At 54.1% G+C, this 24,911-nt stretch overlaps 1 protein-coding gene across 3 annotated transcripts in view; it reads right to left on the bottom strand.

The window, feature by feature from the left end:
- The window catches only part of KIAA1614 (KIAA1614 ortholog), a 37,072-nt gene extending 17,726 nt beyond the window's left edge, over positions 1-19,346 (bottom strand). Inside the window, exons 1-5 of one of the 3 annotated variants that reach the window (XM_061183050.1) lie at positions 18,583-18,597; positions 18,202-18,467; positions 15,930-16,876; positions 15,189-15,252; positions 4,946-5,089 (exon numbers count right to left, since the gene is read on the bottom strand). In XM_061183050.1, the coding sequence (XP_061039033.1) occupies positions 4,946-5,089; positions 15,189-15,252; positions 15,930-16,842 (1,121 nt within the window). In that variant the 5' untranslated portion in view covers positions 16,843-16,876; positions 18,202-18,467; positions 18,583-18,597. Of the gene's footprint in view, positions 1-4,945; positions 5,090-15,188; positions 15,253-15,929; positions 16,877-18,201; positions 18,468-18,582 lie in introns of all 3 variants that reach the window. The other 2 variants (XM_061183049.1, XM_061183051.1) reach the window with 2 other exon arrangements.
- Positions 19,347-24,911: the final 5,565 nt, after the last annotated feature.

The raw sequence follows: 24,911 nt of genomic DNA on the forward strand, positions 1-24,911 counted from the left end.
AACAATTACTGTTCATGCCAACCAGTGGGGAGAGCAGCCACTGAACTGGTTGACTTCTCTAACTATACATGGCATTGACTGGACTGGACAGTGTGTTCTTCCAGGCTGTGCTTGCTGTATGGATAAATGGTCTTGCCTGTCTGACTCAGGTGAACACGTGTTCGCCTGGGCTCTGAGGGTGTCACTGGCCATTCCTAATCATTCCCCTCCCTGGCTGCCTCGATAGCCAAGCCACTGACTAGTCTCATAGCCCTGATGGGTTGGAATGCTCTGGATCGCAGATGGCGTGGAGTATGATGTATAGAGGCTACCCTTGGGGGTCATGGGATAGACTGAGAGGTCAGAGTTAAATTGTCCAAGACTGATTCCCTGCAAAGCTCCGTGGCAACCAGCTAGGGCTGAGAGCTTAAGGCACTCACTCACCTGTGCTATGTCAGATCACTACAACCTCAAATCTTGGACCCCAGACCTCTGGTCACACCAGGAGAGGGGCTGGTGCTCACCCAACTGTGAATGCTGAGCCGGCAGAATAAAGCTAGAGCCAAGGTCCTGCTGTGTCATACTGCATTGTACCCTAGGCCCCGATTCACACCAAGGAGAGGGGTGAGTACTTCTTAAGTCAGGCAGCTGAAAAGTGCTACAGTGCAAGCTCTGGGGGCCTTCCTGGAGCCTGACACTAGGTGTTCACTAGGGTGTTTACCTTGCCCTGGGATGCAGTGGGCAGTGGGGGGCTGCACACCTGCCACCACTCCTGACTCCAGCATTTCCCAATAGGTGCTCCTCCAGGAGAATTTTTTTTAAAAGAACTACTGCTAAGCAAGTGGGTCTGCTTGCTTTGAGATCTGAGCAGATGCTATGCTTGAAAGGGCTGCTCTGAGGAATTCTGAGGCGTTGTCAGTCATCCTGTTTTCTGAAACCCATATGCACACAAGGCCATCTTATCATTAGGCACAACAGCCGCAGTACGTGAGGGCCACGATTCTTCCAGGGCCCACGAAAATGTGTTAGGTTCTTTTAATGTCAAAAGAGAATAAATAAATGCACTTTTAAATCAAAGAAAACATTCTCAGATGTAATATTAATATATTCACCTTTAAGCCAGCATGGTCATAAAATATAATTTTTAACTTTGTTTATGGAGGAAGGAGCCCACGAAGGCAAGAGTGCCTAGGGCTCCCAAAAGTCATACCATGGGCTTGCATTTGGAGAGGGATTTGTGGCTGAGATGTAAAGCTCCTGAGTAGGCTCACCCCTGGTGAGGAGGGTACCGTGTCTCTCTGCTTGTCTCAGCACGGCTGGGGAAGTCCCTCTGATCCCCCTGCTTGTGACAATTCTCTTTAAGTGACTGTGAAGCACTGCAGCGCCCTTGCCACCTAGGACCCCGTCTGCACCTGCACCTCTTGAGCCTGTCAGGATCTCAGAAGGGGCTGTGAGATAATCACCCCGGTGGGCTCACTGTCCGTGTGGGACTCCTGGGTCGGCTCTCCAGAGCATTTTTGCCCAGTAAAGGCAGGCTCTAGCCTTCACCTCACCCCCCAGAAACAAGAGGAGCCCCACTGAGCAGAGGCTCTGCCCCTGCGGCACAGGCAGGGTGCCCTGGTCAGCCAGGCCCGGCCGGTGGAGGAAAGGCCCACTGGGAGATTCAGTACACGGGCTTAGACACAACAACCCCCTCCAAGCCCCAGAAGGCGATGCCCTGCTCTGCTGACAGAATGTGGGCTATACTTTCTGAGGAGGGAAAAATAAAGCTCAGCTTTGGAGGCAGTACATTCCTAATCTAATAAGGAAGTCCAGGTCCTGTCAGCCACATCAGCAACCTTAACTTTTACATTCAAGATGGAGAATCGAGCCATCCTGGAATTCATGCCAAAGGTACAAACAACATTTTTGTTCTAAAAGAAGAAATGGAGAGATGCGGGAGAGCTTGATCACATAAGGCACCTTCAACTCAGTTACTGAATCCCAGAGGCCTCCACCAGTAGTGCTGGGACCAGTGCATAAAGGTACGGTGAAGATTCTGGAGACAAGTACAGAGCGAGTAAGGCACTAGAGCAGCAAGCAAACACCATACCTGCCAAGCTTCTCAAGATTAGGCACAGCAGATGCCTCAACCATCCCTCTCGGAGAGGATTCTGTCTGCTCAGACTCTGGAGTTGAACGGCCTCCTTGGGAAGGTCCCTTTCTACGACAATGCTGTCCTAACCACACAAGCTCCATGCAGTCCTACATGGCCACCATCTGACACAGGACAACAGCACTTATGGTGTCACCTTCCCAGGACCTGCCTCTTGCTCACATGTTCTGCCCTCCTGGGATTAGGAACACCAGCATAGGTGTTCCTGTCCCCCAAATGGCAAGAGGTTGTGCTTCCAAGAGCTGCTCAATTTCTACATTGATTTGCTTCCAGAAAATGCGGCTGCTGCTTACTACCTCTTCACCTCCTGGAAAAGCCAGTCTGTTCAGGATTGCCCCAGCTACCTCCAGCTAGACCTGAGATAAAGAAGACCTTCTGGAGACTGCTCTGCCTGCCCCACTCTTCCATCATTTTTCATCAGGCTGCTCTTTGGAAGGAGTGATGCCTCTGGGCTCGGGGGGTGCACGAGGGCTCCTGCATCTAATGAGGCCCCAGGCCTGTGTGGCACCTCCAAGTTAGCTCAGCATGGCTCTCCAGGGCGATCTGACAAGCGTACCCTTTAGAAGCATTTGCAGCAAGCCATCTGGCGTTGATTTTTCAGCTATACCCTCTGAGGATTCACCAGTGCTGCCAAGTCAAAGTAATTCTTTTCCGGACACAGCAGCTGCTAAAGTGGGTCACCTTGCATTTCAGTAGCATTTCTACTGCTGGAGAAGAGCCTGGTGAAAGGGAACCTACTTTAAGCTTAGTGACTGGGGTTGTCGTGAGATGCTGACGTGATTTGGGGAAGAGGAAGTGTCCAAAGTACATGTACACCATCCAGTCTGTTTTGCAGATAGTCTTGCCTGTTTTGAGGCTCCCCAACTCCACCTAAGTACCTAAAGAAAATGGAACAGGAGGTTTCCGTGGAAGTCTAAGGCTCTGGGCCTCATATATATGCAGAGTAGAACAGTTAGGATGCTTCAAAGGAGCCACTCCCATTCCTAACTAGTGTCCTCCAGCCAGAGGGAGACAAGGTACAAAATGTGGAGCTAAAGAGTAGCCTGTTTGGTACCTCTTGCCAGGATTTAGGGTCTCCTGAGCCCCTCTCCCAGGGGTCACAGTGACACTGAACACAGAGGCAGGCCGCAGCCTTCTCCTGCTGGAGTCATCTCAAAGGTGCCAGGAAGGTCCTCAGCCTTTAATGAGAGGGCTCAGCATCCCCTCAAAGAGCACGTGATCCAGTTCCGCTGAGAATCCTCTCTCCCTCTAGTGCCCACTGTGCCATGGTCCTGCTGGGACCTGGGGCACTTTGGCACGGGCTGGCAGCCTCATCGCAGGCCAGCTGCACCAGCAAATGCCACATGTTAAGTGATTGCTTGGGGTGCACCGTACACGGAACAGGCACAATGACGGGGATGGGATGTCATGCAAGGAGTAGCCACATATGTGGAATGCTGGTCTGAACGTCCTTGTACTTGTACTTTCCCCATCTCTTCATCCCTGATGAGCTCAGCCTCCCTCATAGCTCCAGCATTGTGAAATCAGAGTAATGCCCAAATCCGCAGTTCTGACTTCTCTCCTCCTCTACAGCTCCTGTATCCAACTGCCTGATAAGCATCTCCAGTGGGTGTTCTGTGGGCAACCCCTCCAAAGCCTGATCCTGCACCTAGGCTTCACCTCTCGGCTAAGGCCCCACCAAACCTCCAGACACCAAGTCAGAACCCTGGGCTGCATCCTGGATGCCTCCCCTTCTCATGCTCCCCTCCTCCAGTTGATTAAATGATTAACAGTCAGAGGTAACACTCGTATCGTACTCACTATATGCTGGGTGCTGTTCTAAACACTTTACATATATTAACTCATATAACCCTCACAACAACCCTGTTAAGATAGCCACTCGTATGATTCCCATTTTGCAGATGAGGAAACTGGGGCACACAGACTTCCCTAAGAGCACACAGCTAGTAAGTGGCAGAGCCAGAATTCAGTGGTCTAGTTCCAGAGTCTTAGCCGCTTCTCTGCTGCCTCATTAAGCCTGCTTGCTCTGTCTCCTGGCAATCCCTTGTCCCCACACCCTGCGCCCCTGCCCCCGTCACTGCTCACCAGGACCACGGTGCAGCCTCCTCACTGCCCCTGAGTCCCCCAGATCCAACCCATCCCTGCAGTCAGAACAGCTTTCCTGAAATGCAAATGTGATGGTGCTACCCACCTGCCTCAAATCCTTTGGTGGCTCCTAGCTATTACGGGAGGCATCCAAATTGTTCAGCAGGCCTGGAGGCCTCCGTGACTGGCCTCCACTGAGCTTTCCGGCCTTCACACCATGCACCCCCCAGCATGTCCTCAGGCTCCAGCCTGGCCAAACTCCTGAGCATGTGCTTCTGCTCAGTTCTCGCCCCGGGATGCTCACCCCTGCCTCCCTCATCTGCCCACTGAATATCTACGTCTCCTTCAAGCCCCAACTTCCAAGCCACCTCCTCCAGAGCCTCCCCTGTCCTTTCCAGTGGAGTTACAGTAGGTTTCCTGCCCTGCACACGCATCTTTCCTCTCCTACACCACCGCCCACAGAACTGTATTGATCCGTTTGCCCGTCTTTTTCCCTGGAGACTGTGACCTCTGTCCTCCAGGGAGCTCGGATTATGTTCCGTAACATAACACGAGCAGGCCCTCAATGAAGGTGTGCTGACTGACTAAAAGAATGAAAGCAATGCCTGACACAGGAAAAACTCACACACAGACAGGAGGGAGGAGTGAGCAGCGGCCTTGTGGCTGGATCCCATCTCTTCTTCTGCCACAGCCCTCCCAGGCCAGTCTGAGCCGGGCCCCACTCACCGGCTGCCCTGGGCAAGGGTGGGCACAATATCGTGGCTGGCACGGACGGGCCGGGTCCTGGCCTTCATGCGGGCTCGCTGAAGCAGATGCTTGGCTTCCTCATGCCTGGGGCTCAGCACGGGCTCCGGCTTGGGACTAAAGGTCCTGCAGGGTGGCACATGGGCCAGAGCGGGCGGGGGAGGGATTAGAAGAAAATAACACGGATTAGGAGGGCTTTAACAGTGTCGAGCGTGGCTATGCCAGAAACAGCCCTGCGTGTGCAGCCTTCCTTGTCCAGCTCCCACACGGAGGGCACCTAGCCTGGGGCCTGGGGCCTGGCCCTGAGCGACTCTGGATGGGACCAGGGAGCTGGCCCACCTTGGACATCTGCTCAGAGACCGGAGGCAGAGAGCCCACGAGGATCTAGAAAAGGGTAGGGGAGTCTCCAGATTATTCTATTGTTCCTTCCCTGGGCAGACAGCGGGAGTTATCTGGGAGGAGGGGGAGAAAAGGGCCTGGGGTTGTCGGGCTGGGCTTGTGCCCAGCCAGCCAGATGGTCTTCACACGTGTCCCCTCCCTCTCTCCTTCTGTCTCTCTCTGCACCCACACGTACCCACTGGAGCTCCCACCGCACCATCCTGAGCTCCCACCGCAGACACAAGGAACCAGCGCTCTGCCCGTCACCGTGCTGCTCTTCTGAGGGAATGACATTTTCATAAGGCCTCTGTCCCAATCCCGACCCGGCAGGCATCAGTCCCGGGCTGAGAGACGTTAAGCTGGACCCACATCAGGTCAGCCGTGGCTCGGGTTCATAATAATAAAGGTCCTCTAGCAGTCCTCTCCACCTCCCACGTGTGCTGCCTCCTCCCCAGCCAGTCCAGAGCTGCAGAAAATGATAGCAGCTCTTTTTCAAAGCCACCTCCCAGACAATGACATGCAGCCAGCGCCGGCCTCCCCCTGACCGGAGCCCCCCTCCCCAGCCAGGCTGGCTGGGGACAGGTGCGCTCTCCACTTGACAGATGATGAGGGCTCCGGAGCACAGAGGAGCACTTGGTGCGTCGTCGCTCAAGGTCGGACATCAAGTGAAGCAGAGCAGGCGTCAGCCAGCCCCAGCGCCTCCACATCCTCCATCCCCTCCCCGCCCCTGGCCCCAGAGCAGGCCGAGGCGGAGTGACTTCTGCAGCCCCGTGGCTGCTCCTGTCCTCACTGCACATACGTTGGGCTGTCCTCACTAGGGAGGGTCCGCAGAAAGAGGACCTGGGCAGGCAGAGGCTCAGCCCGGCCTGCATCTCAGACTGCAGCCCGCCAAATCCCGTGCCTTACCCACCCCATGTGTCACCTGGAGAAAGGGGCCTTGTCTTGACAGGGGGAAGGTACCAAGTAGTTTCCTAGGTGACAGATGACAGAGATGTGAGTGGGAAATGGCACAACCCTGAGGCCTCCTTGGGACAAACTTAGACAAGCTCTGGGCAGTCCATGATTTTTTTTTCCTTCTTTTTTCTTTTCTTTTCTTTTTTTTCTCATTATTTGCACCTAATCCTGCAATTGGGGCCAAGATAAAAAATAAGAACTGCCAGAACAAAGGCACCATCTGTGCCTATGAACCCTGGCAGGGCCCAGGCACAGTTCGGGAACGAGGAGGGCTTATGGCAGAGAAGGAAAGTGAGTCTCCAGGCCTGCTGCCCTGTGAGGAGAGGCCTCCCTTTGCACAGCTTCCCGGGCAGGCAGGGCCTCCAACGCACTGCCGAGAGCAGCTGTGCTCCCCGAGGCTCCGGCTCCGCCAGCAGAGATAATGAGGCTACCAGCCTGGGGAGAGACGCATCTGCAGCCGCAGGCCTCTGGCTGCCAGCCCGCACGCTCGGAGCCTTCCGGTGACAGCTGTGGTTCCCCGGCTGTCGGAGGGCATTTGTCACAAGACCTCGTGGGCAGGCAGGAGGGCTCCAGGCAGCTGGCCAGATGCTGCCAAGATCGCCCTTCCCCCCAGGTTTTTAGACCATTTTCCAGCTTTGCTGTTTCCTTTCTGCTCCCTCTACTTGGAGCTGTTAATTTTTTTTTTTTTTTTTCATCAGCTGCCCTGCCCTGGTTCCTGGCAGACAAAGCTGGTTTCTCCACTGATTAGAAAAGCAGGGTTTTTTAGGCGCCTGGAGGCATCCATGCATTAACAAACTGAGCAGGGAGGGGAGCAGCCAGGGTCAGCAGGGCAGGCAACTCTTGGTCATGGTGCACCCTGGAGAGGGCAGGCCCTGACAGCCCCGTGGCAGGAAGGGGGTCTTTCTCCCAAGCGGCAGGGGGCAGACAGGTGCAGTGCTGTGAGCCTGTCCCAGTCTAACTGCCCACCCCCCATCACGGCATTGTCTTGGTCCACCCAAGGGGCAACAGCCCTGCCCGACAGACAGGTTCTGACTCCTCTGAGGAGAAGGGAGACTCTCCACTCTAATCTGACCACAGCCCTGGAGCCAACCCCTTCCCATCACAGACTATAACCCACCGTCCCAGCTGTCACAGTTCCTTTAGAGATCTCCTGGAAGGATTGGGGTGGTCCCTGTGTGGCTTGGCAAAGACAACTCCATCTGAGCACAGACAGCTTTTGTCACGGCCATGAAAGCTCGCACATCGAGGGCTCATGAGCTCAGCGGGTGAGGCACAGGGAGAAAGTGGCTGAGTGCTTCCCCCAGGCCTGTTTCCCCATCTGTAGACAGCGGGAGTTACACAGGGGACAGAACTCACATTGCTACCCTGTAAGCCACGGTCTTTGGCCAGGTAGCCTGCCGTACCACAAGGTGGGGTAGGGGATCCTGACGTCCTCTGCTGGGGGGTTCACAGATGTTTGGCCCTCAAGAAGCAGCAACATCTAAAAGAGCTACTGGCTGGGGACAACGGGACTTCCACGTGAGTATTCTGGCCCTCCCATCTGCCCCTCCAACCACCAGCATGCTAAGCTGCTTCCCAGGACAAAGGGCAGCATGCAGACCCCTCCCGCTCTGGTCTCTCCACCTAAGCCCGTTTCCTAGCAGAGAGACAGGCTTAGCTCTGACTGCAGCTCCCCTCCCACCCAGGCACAGCCAGGTCAGGCTCTCCAGTCAGGACAACCACCATTGTCTCCCAGTCAGAGAGGTCAGGGGGACAGAGTGGCCTCCTTCTGCAGCCATCATAATCCTAGATTAAAATAATAAGCTCCAGCAAGTCCAGCTTTAACTCTTTCATCCCAGGAATATGAATTAGGGAAACAATTTGGAATGTAAAGAGATCTGACATTTCCCAGATTCCAGGATGCAGCAAGTAGAGGGAAAATATAGTATACAGAACACATATAAGCCTTTCTCCCCGGCATTTGTGCCATTTTTGTATATTAGAAAGCTTTTTGATGACCAAGGATAGAGCGCTCCTGCTGTCACACTGTGTGCGGTTCCCCGAGTGAGGGGAACAGGAAAGGTGGGCCCGGAACTGATTCTGGAACACATGCTCCATGAAGGCAGGGGCCTGTCTGGGCTCATTACCACAGACACCTTCTTCCCAGGGCTGCGGGACACAGACAGGACAGAGACTAGAGTGGTGGTTAGAAGCATGGCTCTGGGGCAGCCTGCCCAGGTTCTAATTCTGGGCTGCCACTTACCAGCTGTGTCACCCTGGCAGGTCACTTAGGGGTTAAGGCTCAGCTTCCTCCTCTCCTAAATAGGGGCTCAGTTGTTAAGTGAGACTGATCCCCTTATAAGAGCTGAGCACAGAGCCAGGCACTTGGTGAGATTCCATCGATATTAGCATTTATTATTATTGCTTTTACTATTTGCACCATTATTTTGTTAAGTTACTCTCACCCCCTTACTGAGCAAAGGATGGAATCCCTGAACATGAACTAAAATCACCTGCCGAAGAGATCCCCTTTTCATCTGCCAGGAAGGCGTGTTTAGAAGTGACAGACTATCTTAAAGCTAGAGAGGGCTTGGTGGGTTTTGTTCTAGACCTTCAGAGCCCTTCACAGGGCTCCACAGAAAAGGCAATTTCCATAGAATGGGGAATGGAAGGAGGCTGTCCGGTAGCGGAGGGACACTGCTGCCCAGACAATAAATAGGCGCTTCTCTCAACAGAGAAGGGAGAGCTGTTTAAGAATGGCATATACCTGGACAAAACTCTAATTCGAAAAGATACATGCACCCCTATGTTCACAGCAGCACTATTCACAACAGCCAAGACATGGAAACAAGCTAAGTGTCCATCAACAGATGAATGGATAAAGAAGATGTGGTACATATATACAATGGAATACTACTCAGCCATAAAAAAGAATGAAATAATGCCATTTGCAGCAACATGGATGAAACTAGAGATTATCATACTAAGTGAAGTAAGTCAGAAAGACAAATACCACATGATATCACTTATATGTGGCATCTAAAATATGACACAAATGAACTTATCTATGAAACAGAAACAGACTTACAGACATAGAGAACAGACTTGTGGTTGCCAAGGGGGAAAGGGGGTGGGGGAGGGAAGGATTGGGAGTTTTGGATTAGCAGATGCAAACTATCGATATTATATACAGAATGGATACACAACAAGATCCAACTATATAGCACTGGGAACTATATTCAATATCCTGTGATAAACCATAATGGAAAAGAATGTGAAAAAGAATATATATATGTATAACTGAATCACTTTGCTGTACAGCAGAAATTAACACAACATTGTAAATCAACTATACTTCAATAAAATAACTTTTAAAAAAAAAGAATGGCTGCCGTGGGATACGCCTCATTGAACACCTTTGAAAAGATCTGGGTGGAGGCGTGCAGAGTTTCCCTAGGACGTTGACTCCTTTCAGAGAGAGCAAAAAGGCTCTGTCCTTGCCTTCCTGAAGAAGGCGGACAAAAAAATCCTTGCGGGCTGTCCCTCTGCTAGCACTGCATGTGTGGAGGCAGGTGACCAAGACACCCCCATCTAGGGGGACAGTGGCCTGCTCCACTCTGGAGGCCACGGAGGAGGGCTTCCTCTTCTTGAATTTCAGCCCAACTCCTCAAAGATGAATGGTCTTGAGCAAATTAACTTTCTTGAGCTTCTTTATTCACAAAGATTGGTACCATAATGAGATTTTCCTGTGTAGGGTGTATGTGAGTGTGACAATGACATGCATGACGATTGCAGGCAGCACTAGCTGTGAGGTAGGGCTTGAAGTGTTAGCATCCTTCCTTCTCCACCAGGACTTAGAACCCTAGATACTTCAGGAGCACGGTACGCAGTTGAAAACACTGGTGAGTGGTTAAACGAAACTTTTTTCTTTTTAGTTGTAGTCTTGGCAGGTTTGGGAGTGGCGAGGGGTTCCCTCTAGTTTTCCTTTGTGTCTGTCTATCTGAGTTGGTGGGCAGGATGGGGAGTGGCGGGGGGTATGCAGGACGGACAGGGGCTTGGCTAGTCTTCGTTACACCCTTGCCCGGGGGAGTCCTCAGTTACATCTGCAGCCCTGCAAATCCTGGGGAGATGCAGGAGAGTTTCTTCTCCCAAGCTCACCCCCAGGGCTCTTCATGACCCCCTGAGACTAGGACCAGAAGATTCAGAACCCAACCAGGGAGCCAGAATGATCTCCAGACCCCCTCACCAGGCTACCCGTGTACCAGGCCACAGCACACAGCAACGTCCCAGCACTGCCAGAGGACGGGGTCATCCTACCAGGGAGGGAGTGGATGTGGCAGGAGGGAGACAACGAATGTCCCTCCATTTCCTACTGCCTTACCTAAAACCTAAATTCCAAGGCTCTCCATAAGTGGCCTCAGCTCACATTCCCACCCTGTGTCCTGATAGCATCTTCCACGGGACCCACCTCACACCTCTCCCATGCATTTCTGCAAGCCTTATCCATCTGGAATGTCCTCTCCTGGTTCCATCCAGATCCTATCAAGCCCACAGGGGCGTCCAGCCCTTGGTGAGCCCTCACTTACACCCATGCATGCATGCTTCTGCCGAACATTTTCTGAATGCCTGTTCCGTGCTGATACTTGGCAGGTACCGGGTCCCAGAGATAAGAACAGCATGGTCTTTGGCCCTAAGGAGCTCCAGAAGGAGATCCACCAGCAACAGCTATGGCCAAAGTTGGTGTAAGCAGAGTGGGCAGTGAGGAAAAAATGGGAATTCCTTCTGAAATTACACACAGTAGTAGGGCCACAGGAGGTAATAAATTAAGTTTTAAAAGCCCAAGATTTTCTCACAGCTGTGGGCCTGACCACTTGAGCCACAGCGGTCAAGTGAAATTCTCTGAAATTCTTGAGGGTTCCCTGTCTGCCCCTTCTTTAACCTGGAGTCTACAAACAGCTTTGGAGCAGGGAGTTTTGACCACTAGCCATCTCAACAGGGGCCTGAAAATTGGGACCCACCAAAGTCTGAGTTGCTGCCGGCTGGCACCCTGTTCCTTCTTTTCTTGTGACAAGGTGTGTACACAGAGACTGGGCTCCCCATTATGAGCCTCAGTTTCTGTATCTGTTGATAGAAATGGGCACGATTCCACCACGGGGATGGGGGGAAATCAACAACCTAGGAAATCCTCTGAGCTTCCTTCATCATTACAGCACAAATGAAACAACCCCAGAGACCCTCTCCATTTATCCCACAGCGGAGCAGTAGTTAAAGCCCCTGCAGACACACTTCAGGATCTGGGCCCCCCAAGATCACACACATGGAAGGCCCTGATTTGAAGCAGAGTGGGCCTGGGTCACATAGCACTGCCTCTCCAGTGAGACTGCCAAGGAAGGCCCTGGGCCTCAGGGTGCGTGCAGCAGCCCAAGGCTGAGTGCCTTTTTGTAAAAAGCTGACTCCCTTTCTGTGCGGGGCCTGGGGTGAGCATTGCAAAGACTGCTGCTGCTACTCTGGTTTCACGTACTTTTTGCACAAGCGGGGCAATCTGTAATCCTGATATGCCCTCTCAGAGCCTCAAGACAGGGGAGAGGCCGAGTGGATCCTGGCCATTTTACAGAGAGCAGGGACGGGACACCATGGGCTGCTAAGAATGGATGAGGGCAGAGCTGGCCCTGAGCAGAGGATCCTTCACTTCCCCCGCCCCCCCCCCCGCCCCATCTCTAATAAGTCCAGTGCCCAGACACGGCCATGAGCAAGGTTGCTGACAGCACTGACCCCGCTGGCCACCTTTGAAGTGCTTACGTCTCTCCTCATCCTCTCTCCACCCCCAGTCAAAAGCCCATTTCCTGAATCATGTCAACAGTGACTTAGGAGAGAAACAAGCTTATCTCATGGAGCCTGCCATCTACCCTTCTTTGTCTATACTTGAGAATACCAGGCTGGGGGAGGCCGAGGATCCCTGGATCCCTAACCCAAGGCATGGCCTGTGGGGACAGCTTGTGGCAGTGCTGCTTCATGGTTAGAGCACAGCCCTTGGCACCGAGCAGCTTTGACTGCGAACCCTGATGCCAATACTTAACAGCTGTATGACTGGGCAAGTCACTTAGCCTCCCCACAGAGGGGTCTCTGTCAGTGAAACAGGAACAATCAATAGGGTTCGTTAACAGGATAAAGTGAGGATGTGGTACAGCACAAGGTCTGGGAATTGAGTGTCAGCATGGTCTTCCGGAGGGAAGGACCACCAGGTTGTTCCGGTCCTCTGGGACGGAGTCTCCTCTTGCCCCTCAGTAGAGGGGACAACCATTTGGTCCTGGGGCATTTCTGGTGTTCCCTCAGCATCGCGGGGGTCTCGCCTCCACGGTCGACTCTCCCTGTGACCACTGCAATGAGCTGGGCCAGCCCCCCAGTCAGACAGTGACTACTGTCTTGGTCTCTGCTGTCACCATCATTTCAGGGCTTCTTGTCTTATCACCATGCAGAGCAGTAACAATTGAGGACATAATTAAATACGTGTTGGGTTAACTTGGTCACGGGGGTTATTTGGTTGCAACACTGAACTACACTGATGCTAAATTTGACTGGGTGTGAAACGGGACCTTTTACGCCTCAAACACTGAGAAGATCTGAGGGGCTCACTGCCCGAGCACGTCCTGACTGATGTCCTGGCCCCTTCAGGACGGCCATCATGATGGTGACCACAGTCTCAGAGTCTACACTGCCCAGTGTCCTCAGCCCCTCAGTACACAAAGCCCCAGGACCCTGGTCCCATGTGGCCAGGGGTAAAGAGCTGAGGGAAGTGTGCCTTATTTCAAAGGTCTCTTGGGAAGTTCAGCTATACAGAAGGAGCATCAATAAATCCATCCTGCTTAGGGGAGAGATGGAGCCTGCAGTGTCTTAGGGACCACTTTAGTATCTGACCAGGAGACTCAGGAATAGAGCCAAATGAGGAGCCCTGTCCCAGGAGGGTTCTACACATGGCTGACCTTTCTCCCATCCTTGAACTAGGGGAGATGGGAGAAAGGTCAGCCATGTGTAGAGCCCTCCTGGGACAGGGCTCCTCATTTGGCTCTAGAGGTATGCTCTCTGGCCCTTCAGCCTAGGTATCTACTCAGCAGGGGCCTGAGTATAGATCACCAATAAAGGTCCGTGGGGCACTGTGAATGAATGACCTTCCAAACAAGCCAGAAGACAGTTTTTCCCATGCCAACTCTATGCCCGGATATATGCTGGGCACCAACCTCATTCCACACACACATTCTCTCCCTTCATACATAGACATGTGAGATCATCATACAATACACATATGCACACACCCACACATCCTACGCCGACACACACATACCTTATCCAAACCCTAACCTGCTGCAGATGGTCTGGAAGGTGAAACAATAGTCCAGAAATCCCTACCCTGAGGATTCTACACAAACGCCATCTCCTCTCAGGACTGGGGGAAAGTCCCTCCCAACCCCATGGTTGAGGTTCTTTTCCTTTAAGATGCGTGTTTTTATTATTTATTATCCAACATGCGAGTCAGGAGCTTTGGCTTCTCCTTTCAATAGTGACTCCTGGACAAATCCCCCGTGGCCATCTTGCAGCTGAGACTTCCCCCCTCCCAGGTAAGAAAGGGTGGGAGTGGCGGGGGAGGAGCAGCTGCAGAAGAAGAGGCCCCACCTCCTCTGGGCACAAGGTCTGTGGGCCCAGCCTGCCTCCTTTACAGCTCCCCAGGGAAGGACGAGGGGACAGGGCGGGGGCCAGGGTGTCGCTGAGGACCACAGTCACACCCCTCCATATCGCGGCCGGGCTAGGAGGGGATATGAGCAGAGGCTGAACGCGGCGGCCATAGAGGCGGGAAGAGACCCCTGGCAGGACGGGGGCAGCCACGACTCCAAATTATAAATAACGAGGGAGGAAGGGGTCAGAGAGCCCCCTCTCTGCCAGGCCCTCAGCCGACGCCACTGAGAAGGCCAGTGGCCAGGCAGAGGCTGAACCCCCTGAACCTGGGCAGCCCTCGCTTTGTGAAAGCAGGACTGGGGGGCCCTGTCCACGTGTTCTGAAGGGGAGGGAGGTCAATAAGTGGAATTTATCAGGCAGGGAGGGGCCTGATAATGGAGAAGTGACACTGCTGACCTCTGCCCTCAGCAGAAACCACGAGACCCTCAGGAGGGTGACGTCACTGCACGGCTGAGGAAATGGGGCCGCTCCCAGCTCCGGGACCTCTCTCAGCTTCACGTGCCAGGTGCGCAGCAAAGACTGCGGAGGAGGCCGAGGCCTGGGCAGCCACCAGCTCAGGCCCACAGATGGCTCCTCACCCCGCCCGGAGGGTAGTCTTCTCACCTGCCTGGTCGGGACACTGCCCCAGCCCCATCCCAGGCCCAGCTTCCCAGAGACACTGGTGGAGAGGCTAGAGCAAAGTCAGGGAGGCTGGGGGCAGTGAAGGCCTTTACACAACCCAACACACCCCTTGATTGGGAAAGGAACTGGTGGAGTAAAAGCCTTGCATTCGGATATTTTCCCTAAGGATTTTCGCGTCCATTATCTTGTGTTCAGCCTCACAACAGTCCTGAGAAGTATCAATACATCATACAAGTATTATCTGGCCCACTTTAAAGATAAAGAGACAGAGGCTGGGGCAGGGAAATGAGTCCCAAGTCGCAGAGCAGGTCGTTTGCAAAGTTCTCTTCACTGTGCTCCGTGCCCCATGGTTTTGCACAAGTAGCAGGGGCACAGCCTGGGCCACGGGGGTGACTGGTGCCTTCTAAGAGGTCTCCGGGAGGAGCCACGGCCATCTGTGCTGCAGGGTTTGCCTGCCCTCTCGCTCTCCCGAGGTCTCCTGCTCTCCTGATGCTGCGTAAATGAAGGTACAGGGACAACTGCCGGAGGGAGGGAGAGACAGGAAACGTGCGCTCTGGGCTCTTACCTGCTCTGGTCGGCGTCCTGCAGGGAGATGCCCGAGTCCCAGTCCACGTCCCCTGCCGGGCGCTCTAGGACCCAGAACAGAAGCAGATATCAGGGCAGAGCCGGAAACTGGGCTCTCAGCTGCCACTTGAGGAGCAGGGAGGAGAAAGTTTCCTCCAGAAGCCACTTGCTCCCCAGATTACTCCGACCCCCGAGGCGGAGGCCTAGCCTGTCGTGGTGACTGCTGGTGGGCACTGTCATGCATGAGCTGAGGGGCGCACCGGGGTCCCCCCAGGCGCTGGGTGAGGGAAGGAGGAAGGGAAAAAGCTGCCTCTGAGGGCTGAGCGCTGAGCTCAGACTGACAGGACGCTAACCCTGTTTGTGGAGAAGGGCTCCTACCAAGAGGACAGTGAGGTCCACTGTGGGGGCAGGATGCGTCATCTGAGGGAGGTGCAAAAAGCTACTCTAGAGAGAGCTACAAGCCGCAGGGAAGAAACTGTGGTAGCCTCCACCCCAAGGACAGAGGATGGCCTCCCATCGGTCTGGGGGATCTGGGGGGACTTTAGCAGATGGGGCTGGCTGTGAGGTGGTAAAGAATCTCTGTCAAAGCCAAGACTAAGCGGACATCCTGATGAATTTGGCGACAGCCAGCCGTGCTCTCCCCCTTTCCCGCCCCACCCTTCCGCGGTAACCCCCTTCCCCCTTTCCTTCTCCTGGACTCCCTCCTGTGCCTCCACCACCACACCCACAGAGTGGGCCTTACCTGGCACAGCTCTGTCCCGGGATGAAGTCCAGGCGGGGCTTCCCACCTTCGAGGGGCCCTGCCCCCCAACACTTAGCATCTCCTGCAGCAGAAGGCGGTTCCTCTCCACGCGGTCAGACAGGGACAAGGTGCTGCCCCCGGTGCCCAGGGCCCCCAGGTCTCCAGCTCTCCAGAGCTCCCCCAGCAGGGCTGGCCTGGGGACGAAGTCCTCCTCGGACGTCAGAGACAAGCTGTCCAGGTCTTCCTGTGAGACGAGACCATCCTGCAGGGGGTATGATCTTCCTTTCCTCAGGCTGGGCCTGTGGGTGGTTTTGTTACAAGGACCAGAGCCCTCAGGCTGGCTTGGAGTGACTCTGTGCATGGGGCTCTCTTGCAAAGAGCTGGGCCCTGGCGGCAGAGCCCTGTCGTGGTCAGGCAGTGTCCGTACTGCTTCTGGAGGCCACGGGCTCCTCCTGTTCCAGCTCTGGAGCCCAGAGGCAGGCAACCTGGGAGGCCCGGGGGCCCCGTTCCTGGCGGACTCCTCCTCAGTGACGCTGCTGTCCAGCAGCCCGTCGTTTGGGTTCTGAGCATGATGGACCACCACGGCATCAGGTAGGGAAGACCCCTCTGATGGAGTCCTGGTTCCACCCACCTTGACTCGTCGGCATTTGGGTTTCTTGAGGGATGGCCGCTCGTGAGAAGTGAGGCAGGGGCTTGCCCCCTGTTTGCCTGCTGTCATCTTCTCCTTCAAGGCCCTCACCTTGGACTCCAGCACGGAGGGGCCTTGGAGCTGTATCCCCTGTGCCCCAGGAGGCTGGGGGGCCATCAGACTGGGTGTTCTGTCTTCTCGAGGACAGGGCCAGTGTCTTGGGAGGTGTCCATTCTCCGGCTGTGGCTCAGGGCCACTTCCCTCCACAGCTGAGGTCACCTCCATGGAGCTGGCTGTTCTGCTCCCTACTTTGGGTCCTCTGGAGGAGAAAACAGACAGAGCTCCTTAGACCCAGCACCTGGCTAGCTCCAACAACCTCCTGGGTCCCCAAAGTGCCCTGGATAGAGCCCTGTCCAGAGAAAAATAACTTGGGGTCAGAGCAGGGGATGCCCCCTAGACAATGTGAAAGCACCTCGAAGAGTACAAATCATTGGATGGTACACATAAGTTATTACTGAGGTTTTTCTTCCAAGTCTAAGTAGTGTTCTCATTTTTCTACCCCCATTTTACACGTGGGGCACAGTGGAGAGTCAAACAACAACCAATCTTCTGCCCAATGTGGACCAGAGTGAAAATGGGAGCCAGACTTCCCAACCCCTGGCTTCTTGCTTTCCTGATAGGTGTCAGGCCTCAGAGGAGGATGGCAACACCTGCTAAGGGCCAACAAGCTCTTCCCTTTCCAAGGGGAGCCAACACAGAGGATGGACTTCAGGAAGATACCACCCAGGATCTGACCCTCTGGCGGAAGGGGCCCCCTGTGCTCAAACCACAGGAGCGCAGCATGGGGCTGTGCCCACAGGGTGGCCAGGATTAGGCACCAACGCCTATCAGCATCTGCTCCGTGCCAGGCAGGCCTGCAAGCACTTTCAAACACGCTCTCGCAAATAATCCTTACGCAGTTCTGCCAGGACAGGATTATTATCCTCATTTTTACAGACAGAGAAACTGAGGCACAGAGAGATTAGGTGACACGGGAACTAAGGGAGGCCCAGTTGGGAATGCAAAGCTTCTCCTCCCAAGGCCAGGGCTCTTCCAAAGCACTCAGTGACAGTGTACCCCCCCCCTTACTCCTATGAGAATATTGGTCTAGACAGGTTAAGTGACTTGCCCAAATTACACAGCCCCTTGGTGGCACGGTTGATGTCAATGTCTTCAGAGGGAACAAAAGTGAGCACGAGATTTTACTCACCAAGTTGTTCTGTGCACACATACATGCCACAATGTCTTAATATTTATCCTGCTCTCTGAGAACATGCTCCTTCTCCATCATACATCTAGATATGTCCCACTTGAAGTAAACTGCATGTATTTACATGAATACATGCGTCCATATTGACACAAATTACAAACAAGGAGTTATTCACCTCATATATTGACCAACGATTCACCACGAATTCTCTTAAATGCCAAGTCCCTCTATAGTCACTTACTACAATTCAATTTTTACGTTTCAGGAATACACATATTTCACCAAGCAAAATACACACACAGTGTGTATGTTACCTCAGTTTTAAGCCTGTGAAGTTTAAGGCCTATCTTTGGGAGGAAGAGATCATTTACTACACCAGTTAATCTAGAAGTTACCAGCTTTGTCTTGGCAGCCCAGCCACCCGTTCCTCTCTTCTAAGGTTCAATCCAGAAAGCAGGGGATGTGAAGGTAATGGGAGCAATTTCAGTCACATTACAAGAACTTTCTTTCGGGTAAACTCGAACAGCATTCCAGAGATCATCCATCTCCGGAGACCTGGAAGGATGCGACCTTCCCCTGGGGAACAGTGGGTATCGACTTGTGCAGCTCGGCACCGCCGAAGTCTACGGCCCAAGTGCTGTACTTCTCTAACCCGGAGACGCTGAAATGAAGACGGACGTGACGGACGGGCCTCCCCTGCGACCCTCCCTTCCCGCTCCCCACTGGCGGTCCCGCCACCCGCGGCCCGCTCGTCGCCTCGCCTCCTCCGTACTCACTGAAGGCTGCCGCCAGCAGGTCGGGCCGCCGCCTCCATCCCTTCCATCCCCGGCGAGGCCGGGGCCTCCTCTCCCGCCCTCTCCCTCCTGGGCCCGCTTCGGGGACCGGGGGCGCGCGGGCTCGGCCGGGGCTCCGAGAGTGCGGCCCGCAGGCCTCGGCCCTCGGGGCGCTCCCGGCTCGGCTCCCGGCTCTGCGGGCCGCCCCGGGGCTCCGAGTGGGGTCGGGCCGGAGCAGCCGACCCGCTGGCCGCGGCCTCCCTCCGGGTCCGGGGAGGGGACGCGGGGTCGGGCGGGGAGGAAGCGGCATGGGCTGCTAGCTCATGGTTCGGCCACGAAGGGGAGAGAGGCCAAGCCCGGCGCCTTCCCGGCCGGGACGGGAAGAGGGAGCGGGAGAGCAGAAAGGAGGGGCGGCGGAAGGGGCTAGAGGAGCGGCCCTCGCCCCCACCCCGCCCCGCCGCCCTCCGCGCTCGCCGCGGCCCCGGTCCCGGCCGCCCGCACCCTGCGGAGCTGCCCCTCCCGGCGGAGGCGAGCGATGCCCTCCAGACGTCTAAGCAGAGAGCACGCCCGCGAGTTTGGGGACTCGGACGGGGCGGGGGCTGCCTTCCGGGCCGCCGGACCTAACCTCTCGCGGCCCGGGTCGCCCAGTCCGCCCGGCGAGCGCCCGCAGCCGAGGCTTCTGGGAGAGCGCGGCCGTGGGACGCGGCTCCACGCGAGCCAAAGCTGCGGAAACACCACTTTCTCCCAGAGCTTCGCGGGAAGGAGTGTAACCCTACACCCGGGGCGTGGGGAGGAGGCTGTGGGCTGTCTGGGTGGAAGCTGAGGAATGCCCTTTGTTTAGACAACTTTTCCGGAGGAGTAGCCCTCTCCGAGGGGCCGTCTCCTTGGAGGTCAAGGTCATTTGTTTCCGCTTTCCAGCGGCGCGAGGGGACCCGTAGTGGACGCGAGTTCCCACATCCTGTCCTGCTAAGGGGAGAGCCAGGTGCCTGCATTGGCAGTCGCCTTGAATGGGGACCGATTCTCGGGGGTTCTGGGCACTCCTGAAGACACCTTGTCACTTTTTCCAGACCTGGGATGAAGTAGCTGCAAAGGACTTGACCAGCAGCTGTGGCCCCAACCAACGGGGCTTGCTTCCTCTTTCCGCCCAGAGGGAGGGGACAGGTCCCCAACTATTTCCAAACCTATTTTTCCACCAAAAAACGGGAAACAGTAAGAGAATTAGGACCCAGGAGCTTCCGGAAATCTCTACAAAGGAAAAGTGCTGATCGTTTCCTTCTGCCAACAAGCTTCACTCTCAAGCGCGGTTGCTCTCTATTTGCACTGAGGCACTGCAATCACCATCTAGATGACAGACCTAGCAACAGTAAGGACCACGCAGTGCGCTAACTGCTGCGCAGAGCCAGGAAGCGTGGCAGGGAAGGATGGTAAGGAGGCCTGTCCTTGAGTGAGTAGGAGTTACCCTGCAGAAGAGGGGGAAGGGGGCATCTGGGCAGGGCAAAAGCATCCAGGTCTGAGAGCAGCTGTTTGGGGAGCTGTGGGTGGACTAACCTTGGGCTAATTTAGGAACCTGGGAGATTATCTAGGGCAAACCCCCTGTGTTACAGAACAGACCCAAGGTCACACAGCTCTGGGATGGGTGGTCTCCAGAGTCGTGGGTAGTGCTCTTGCAGTTAACCCCTCCCCCCCTCCATATTCCCAGAGCAAGCGGTTCCTCCAACAGGGCACTTACCATTCTGTGCTTGTTAGTACCGATCACTTCATAATACAGTAACTGGTACCATTTGTGGAGGGTGCCCTGTGCACCTGGCATTGGGTTAAGCGCCTTACATTCCTTGTCTCATACTGCAGCCTTAAGAGATGGGTACTGTTTACTGTCTCCTTTCTACAGATGAAGAAACTGAGTTAGGTGATCTGCCCAAGGTCACAGAGCTAATAAGTCCAAGACCCTCACATTAACCACACAGTACAGTGCTGTTGCCAGCATTCTGCATGTTCAACATGGAAAGATTCCGTTTAAAGAAGTAAAAATAATTGTGAAGTGCTGTGATAGTCAAATTATGTTGCCATGATGGTCTGGCCCTTACATCTCTGGATCCTTTCTGCCTTCCTATTCTGCCAGCCCAGGTAAAATCCTGTAAACCTCAAAAGACTCCTTCTTCCCCTCCATGTGCCATGTCAACCCTACCAACAACGATATTATTACTATTATTGGGGACCTCCTATGAGGGAAGGCATTCTACGTAGGACCTTTTAGATCTTTACAACAACCCTGCAAAGTAGGTATGGTGTATCCCCACTTTAGGAATACGGAAATCGGGGTACAGAGAGGTTAAGGGACTTGCCCAAGGCCACACAGCTAGTATAGCCAGAGTCTGAGCCCAGTTCTGTCTGGGTCCAAGACCTTCTGCCTTGCTTCCTCCTTTCAGAGGTGCAGCTTTGGAGCTCAGCCTCTTAGAGGTTCCAGCTCCAGGACTCCTGCTCCCACCCCTCCCCCAGACGTTAATGATCTGTAAGGCAAGTTTCTGAAAGTTCTAGCAAGGGCTTAATATTTAAAGGAGACCTGCCCTCAACCTTTTAAGATGCAAATAATCACCTTCAATTTACTCATTAAGTTTGTTGTTTTGCTCTTAACAGGGGGATGGGGTGTCATAGCTATACAGAGGCACCTGTCCTAAAAACACCAATAAGCAAATCCTTAGAATGCTCTTAAATTATCATGGCATTCACATGTCTGAGGGCACTTCTCATTCATCTGGTTTCTATTTGGTTCAGCAAATATCTCTTGAGCTCCTACTATGTGCCAGGCACTGGGGAGACAAAATGTAGTACCACAGACCCTGCCCTTGAGGAATTTCCGGTCAAGGTGGAGTGGGGGAGGGGCAGGTGCTTAAACTTGCCGTGTAAGTGGTCCCATCAAGGTTAGCATAGCGTAGAGGTGTGGGTCATTCACAGGAATAGCAAGATTGAGATGCGTGTCGGGTGGGACGGGGGGTATCAAGGAGAGCTGGGTCTTGCAGCAAGAGCAGGAATTAGCCAGACGGAGGGGGAGGGGTGGGAGAGGCCCGTCAGAGGGGGGGGATTAGCATAAACACAGGCACTGAGGTGTGAAACTCCCTGGTTTAAGCGTTAAGTGTAAAAGTTAATCTGGGAAAGCCTGGGGGCCGGGGTGAGGCTGCAGCGCAGGGCTTGCACTGGCCGCCCCTGGTTGAGGGCCTCTAGGCCCGGGGTGAGGAGTTTGGACCCCGTCCTTTGAGGTGGGAGGCCCTAGAGGGTGGTCTGCATCAGGCCTTAGCCTTGAGCAAGGCGCGTTTCTGGGCTGGGGAACTGCCTTATTTCCTTGTGTATCAGACACTTTCATTACCAACCTTTGGAGAGAAATCTAGGAGGAGCACGAATATATAGTAACTAGCCATCACGTAGTCCCCTTGCTCCATTGGAATCACCAAGGGAAACCCACCATCCCAGGAAGCCTCCTTCCCCTTAGCCTGGCTGAAAACACAAGCCTCACTTCTCCTCCCCACCCTCCCCCAGTGTGCTCTGAGCACTCAGCTTGAATAAGGAGCCTTGTGGGATGTGGAAATAGGGTTTCACTTAGGATGGAGGGAAAGGGTGAAATAGTCCTTCGAGGTCACTGCGTTAGAGCAGGTGGGGTGGGAATGGGTGGGAGGGACGCCTCTGCCATCCCTCCACTGTACTGCCTGAAGGAGCTCGTCCAGCTGGAAAGCACAATTTCCTGGTCACTCCCGTCCTGGTCATGGGGCACGTGGTTGGAGGAGCACTCAGGCAACTGATCCTGGCAGCAACTCCTGGGGACGCTGTTCACCGCCCAGGGCCTCCCCTCGGGCCCTCATCATTTCCTTCCAGCAGAGGCTCAAGAGAGTGTCGGGACTGGTCTCCCATGTGCCTGCCTCTCCCCTGCTTGGAACCCTCCCACGATTTCCCAAGGTTTAATCTGACCGGTGTCTGTGTAGACTCTCCTGGGACTCTGCTCAAAAGGCTGTTGCTCAGGTCTCACCCTTGAAGATTCTGATTCCTTAGCTGGAGTTAGGCCAGGAATCTGTTTCCTAATAAGCTTCCCAGGTGATTTTGAGGCCCAGTTTCAAGAAGCCCAAGTCCTCAGGTTAAAAGTCAAACTCCTTCTTATGGCACAGGGGTCCCTCCAGCCTTGCTTTCACTACCCCGACAGCCTGTCCTGCACACCCACCATATTGAATTGCTTCTAGTTCCCCCGACTGGCCACAATGGTTCACATCTCCTCGCCTTTGCCCATCTTTCCTTCAGCCTGAAACACACTGCTTCACTCCACACACATATACATCCCATCCCAACTTGGATGTCTCCTCCTAGACCTTCCACACTCAGCTCAAATGTCGCCTCTTCAAGGACACCTTCCCAACATCCTCTGCAGTCCTCCCAACCTGGGTTAGGGCATCCTGGGCCCGCTTCTGCCAAAGAACTTATCACACTGTGTTGTCAACATCTGACACGTCACAGAGTGCTTCCCGATCCACATGCGCGTTCCTGGCCCCAACACGTGCCCGGCACATAAAAGCTATTGACTAGATGCCACATGGTTAAATGAAAGAAAAAATCCCTATCAGGTAAGGATGCCTAAGAGGAGAAGAGGGGGCCACTGCTGCTAAGAGGATCAAGGTCATTTCAGAGGATTTGGTTCATTCGCTCAGTATGGCCCATCCTGCCCCAGGGCCTGTGAGAAAGTGGGTCACTGGCAGGGCGAAGACCGGCATCTGGGCTTCCTGGTGACTGCCATTTACGCCTGATGCTCAGGCCTCCTTGCACCTGCCCCTCCTCTCTTTCCCCAAAATGGCCATTGGTCACAGACAGTGGTGTGGACCTTACACTTCAATTCTGAATGAGCCTGGAAACTTGGAGATAAAATAGCTCTCAGAAGAAGAAATAGATGGGGAAGGGGAGAGGAGAAAATAACAAGAGAGAAGCATGCAAAAATATGTTGAGAGAAGACACCAGGTACATAACAGGCAACACGACAACTGGGCACCTCCAGAGAGCAGCCGCTCTGCACACGCCAACACACAAGTGTGAATACACGTATGCCATGCTGTCCTTTGCCACGCGTGCCTGAATTGACTAAGACCCAAGAAGGACAAAGGCGTGGTTCCTACCTGGTCGGGGTCAGCCTGCACTGCTCCCCCAAGCGGGCAGGCAGGGAGCTGCTGGGATGGGACAGGACCTTCCCTGGAGAGATGGACTCCAGACTTCACTGCCCTTGAGGGCCACTCACCCTGTACCCACCCTGACTCTGCTGGGCATCCGTTCCCGTGTGAGCCCGAACTGTAGCTTTTCATTTCATAATCCTAATCACAAGGAAATGACTGGGCTTAGGCAAATATTTTAACACTCTCCCTCCCACTCTCCCATGCCTAGCCTGTGGGAGGCCGTCATCAATATAAGGAGAGGACACCTAGCTTTCACCTGTCTGTCAGTAACCACAGTCATCTTGGCCAAGTCAATTTTCTCATTAACAAAATGAGAGCAGATGCAGGGAGAAAGGTATTGGAGGTTGACTGAGAGCTGGAGTCATGTTTGTGACAGTTTTTGATCTTGAGAAAAGACAGAAAGTGCTCAGTACTATTCAATAACTGGATTAAGACATATGAGAGTCTATGAAAGCCTCGGGGAGCCCTTTCTAGCCCCAGGCTGTGCAGCACCTCGTCCTGCAGGGGTTCTTGCCTCGCCATTCCCTCCTGCCCCCACGAGCCTGGCAGGTTTTGCTCCGGACACAAACGAGCCTCCGAAGCAGCCTCTCTCTGAGCAAATTCCCTCCACTTCCGGGGGCCATTGGAAAGTTTTTTTCCTGGGTTAAATATGTGGCGGGTGAGGTATAGAGGAAAAGACCCCAATTTGAAAAGTTCAGGATTAGACTCTGGCAACCTGGGTTCAGCTCTGGCGGGACCACATCTACTTGTGCGTCCAAGGACTGGTCACTCCGAGGAGTTCAGTTTCTTCATCTGGAAATGCTGGGCTGGACTAACAGGTCCCAAACTAAGCTTCTCAGAACCCCAGGGCCCTGTGGGGTATGAGTAGGTCTCCTGTGAAAAAGAGATTTCAAGTCTGATAAATTTGGGCGATAATACATGCCATCTCATCCTCCTGGCAGGTCATTAGGCCCAAAGGCATTTCAAAGACTCGGCCAAGTCCTGAAGTGAAAACAAAACAAAACTAAACCAGTTTACCTTTGCTTAACTTTGCCTTTCTCAAAAGTAATTGACCACAGAAACTGTTTCCCCCCAAATAGCAATTAACATCTTAAGGAACACACTTTGGGACAACCTGGACCAGACAATCTCTCA

The sequence above is a fragment of the Eubalaena glacialis genome, chromosome 3 (genome assembly GCF_028564815.1).
Source record: "Eubalaena glacialis isolate mEubGla1 chromosome 3, mEubGla1.1.hap2.+ XY, whole genome shotgun sequence".
Lineage (NCBI taxonomy): Eukaryota > Metazoa > Chordata > Mammalia > Artiodactyla > Balaenidae > Eubalaena > Eubalaena glacialis.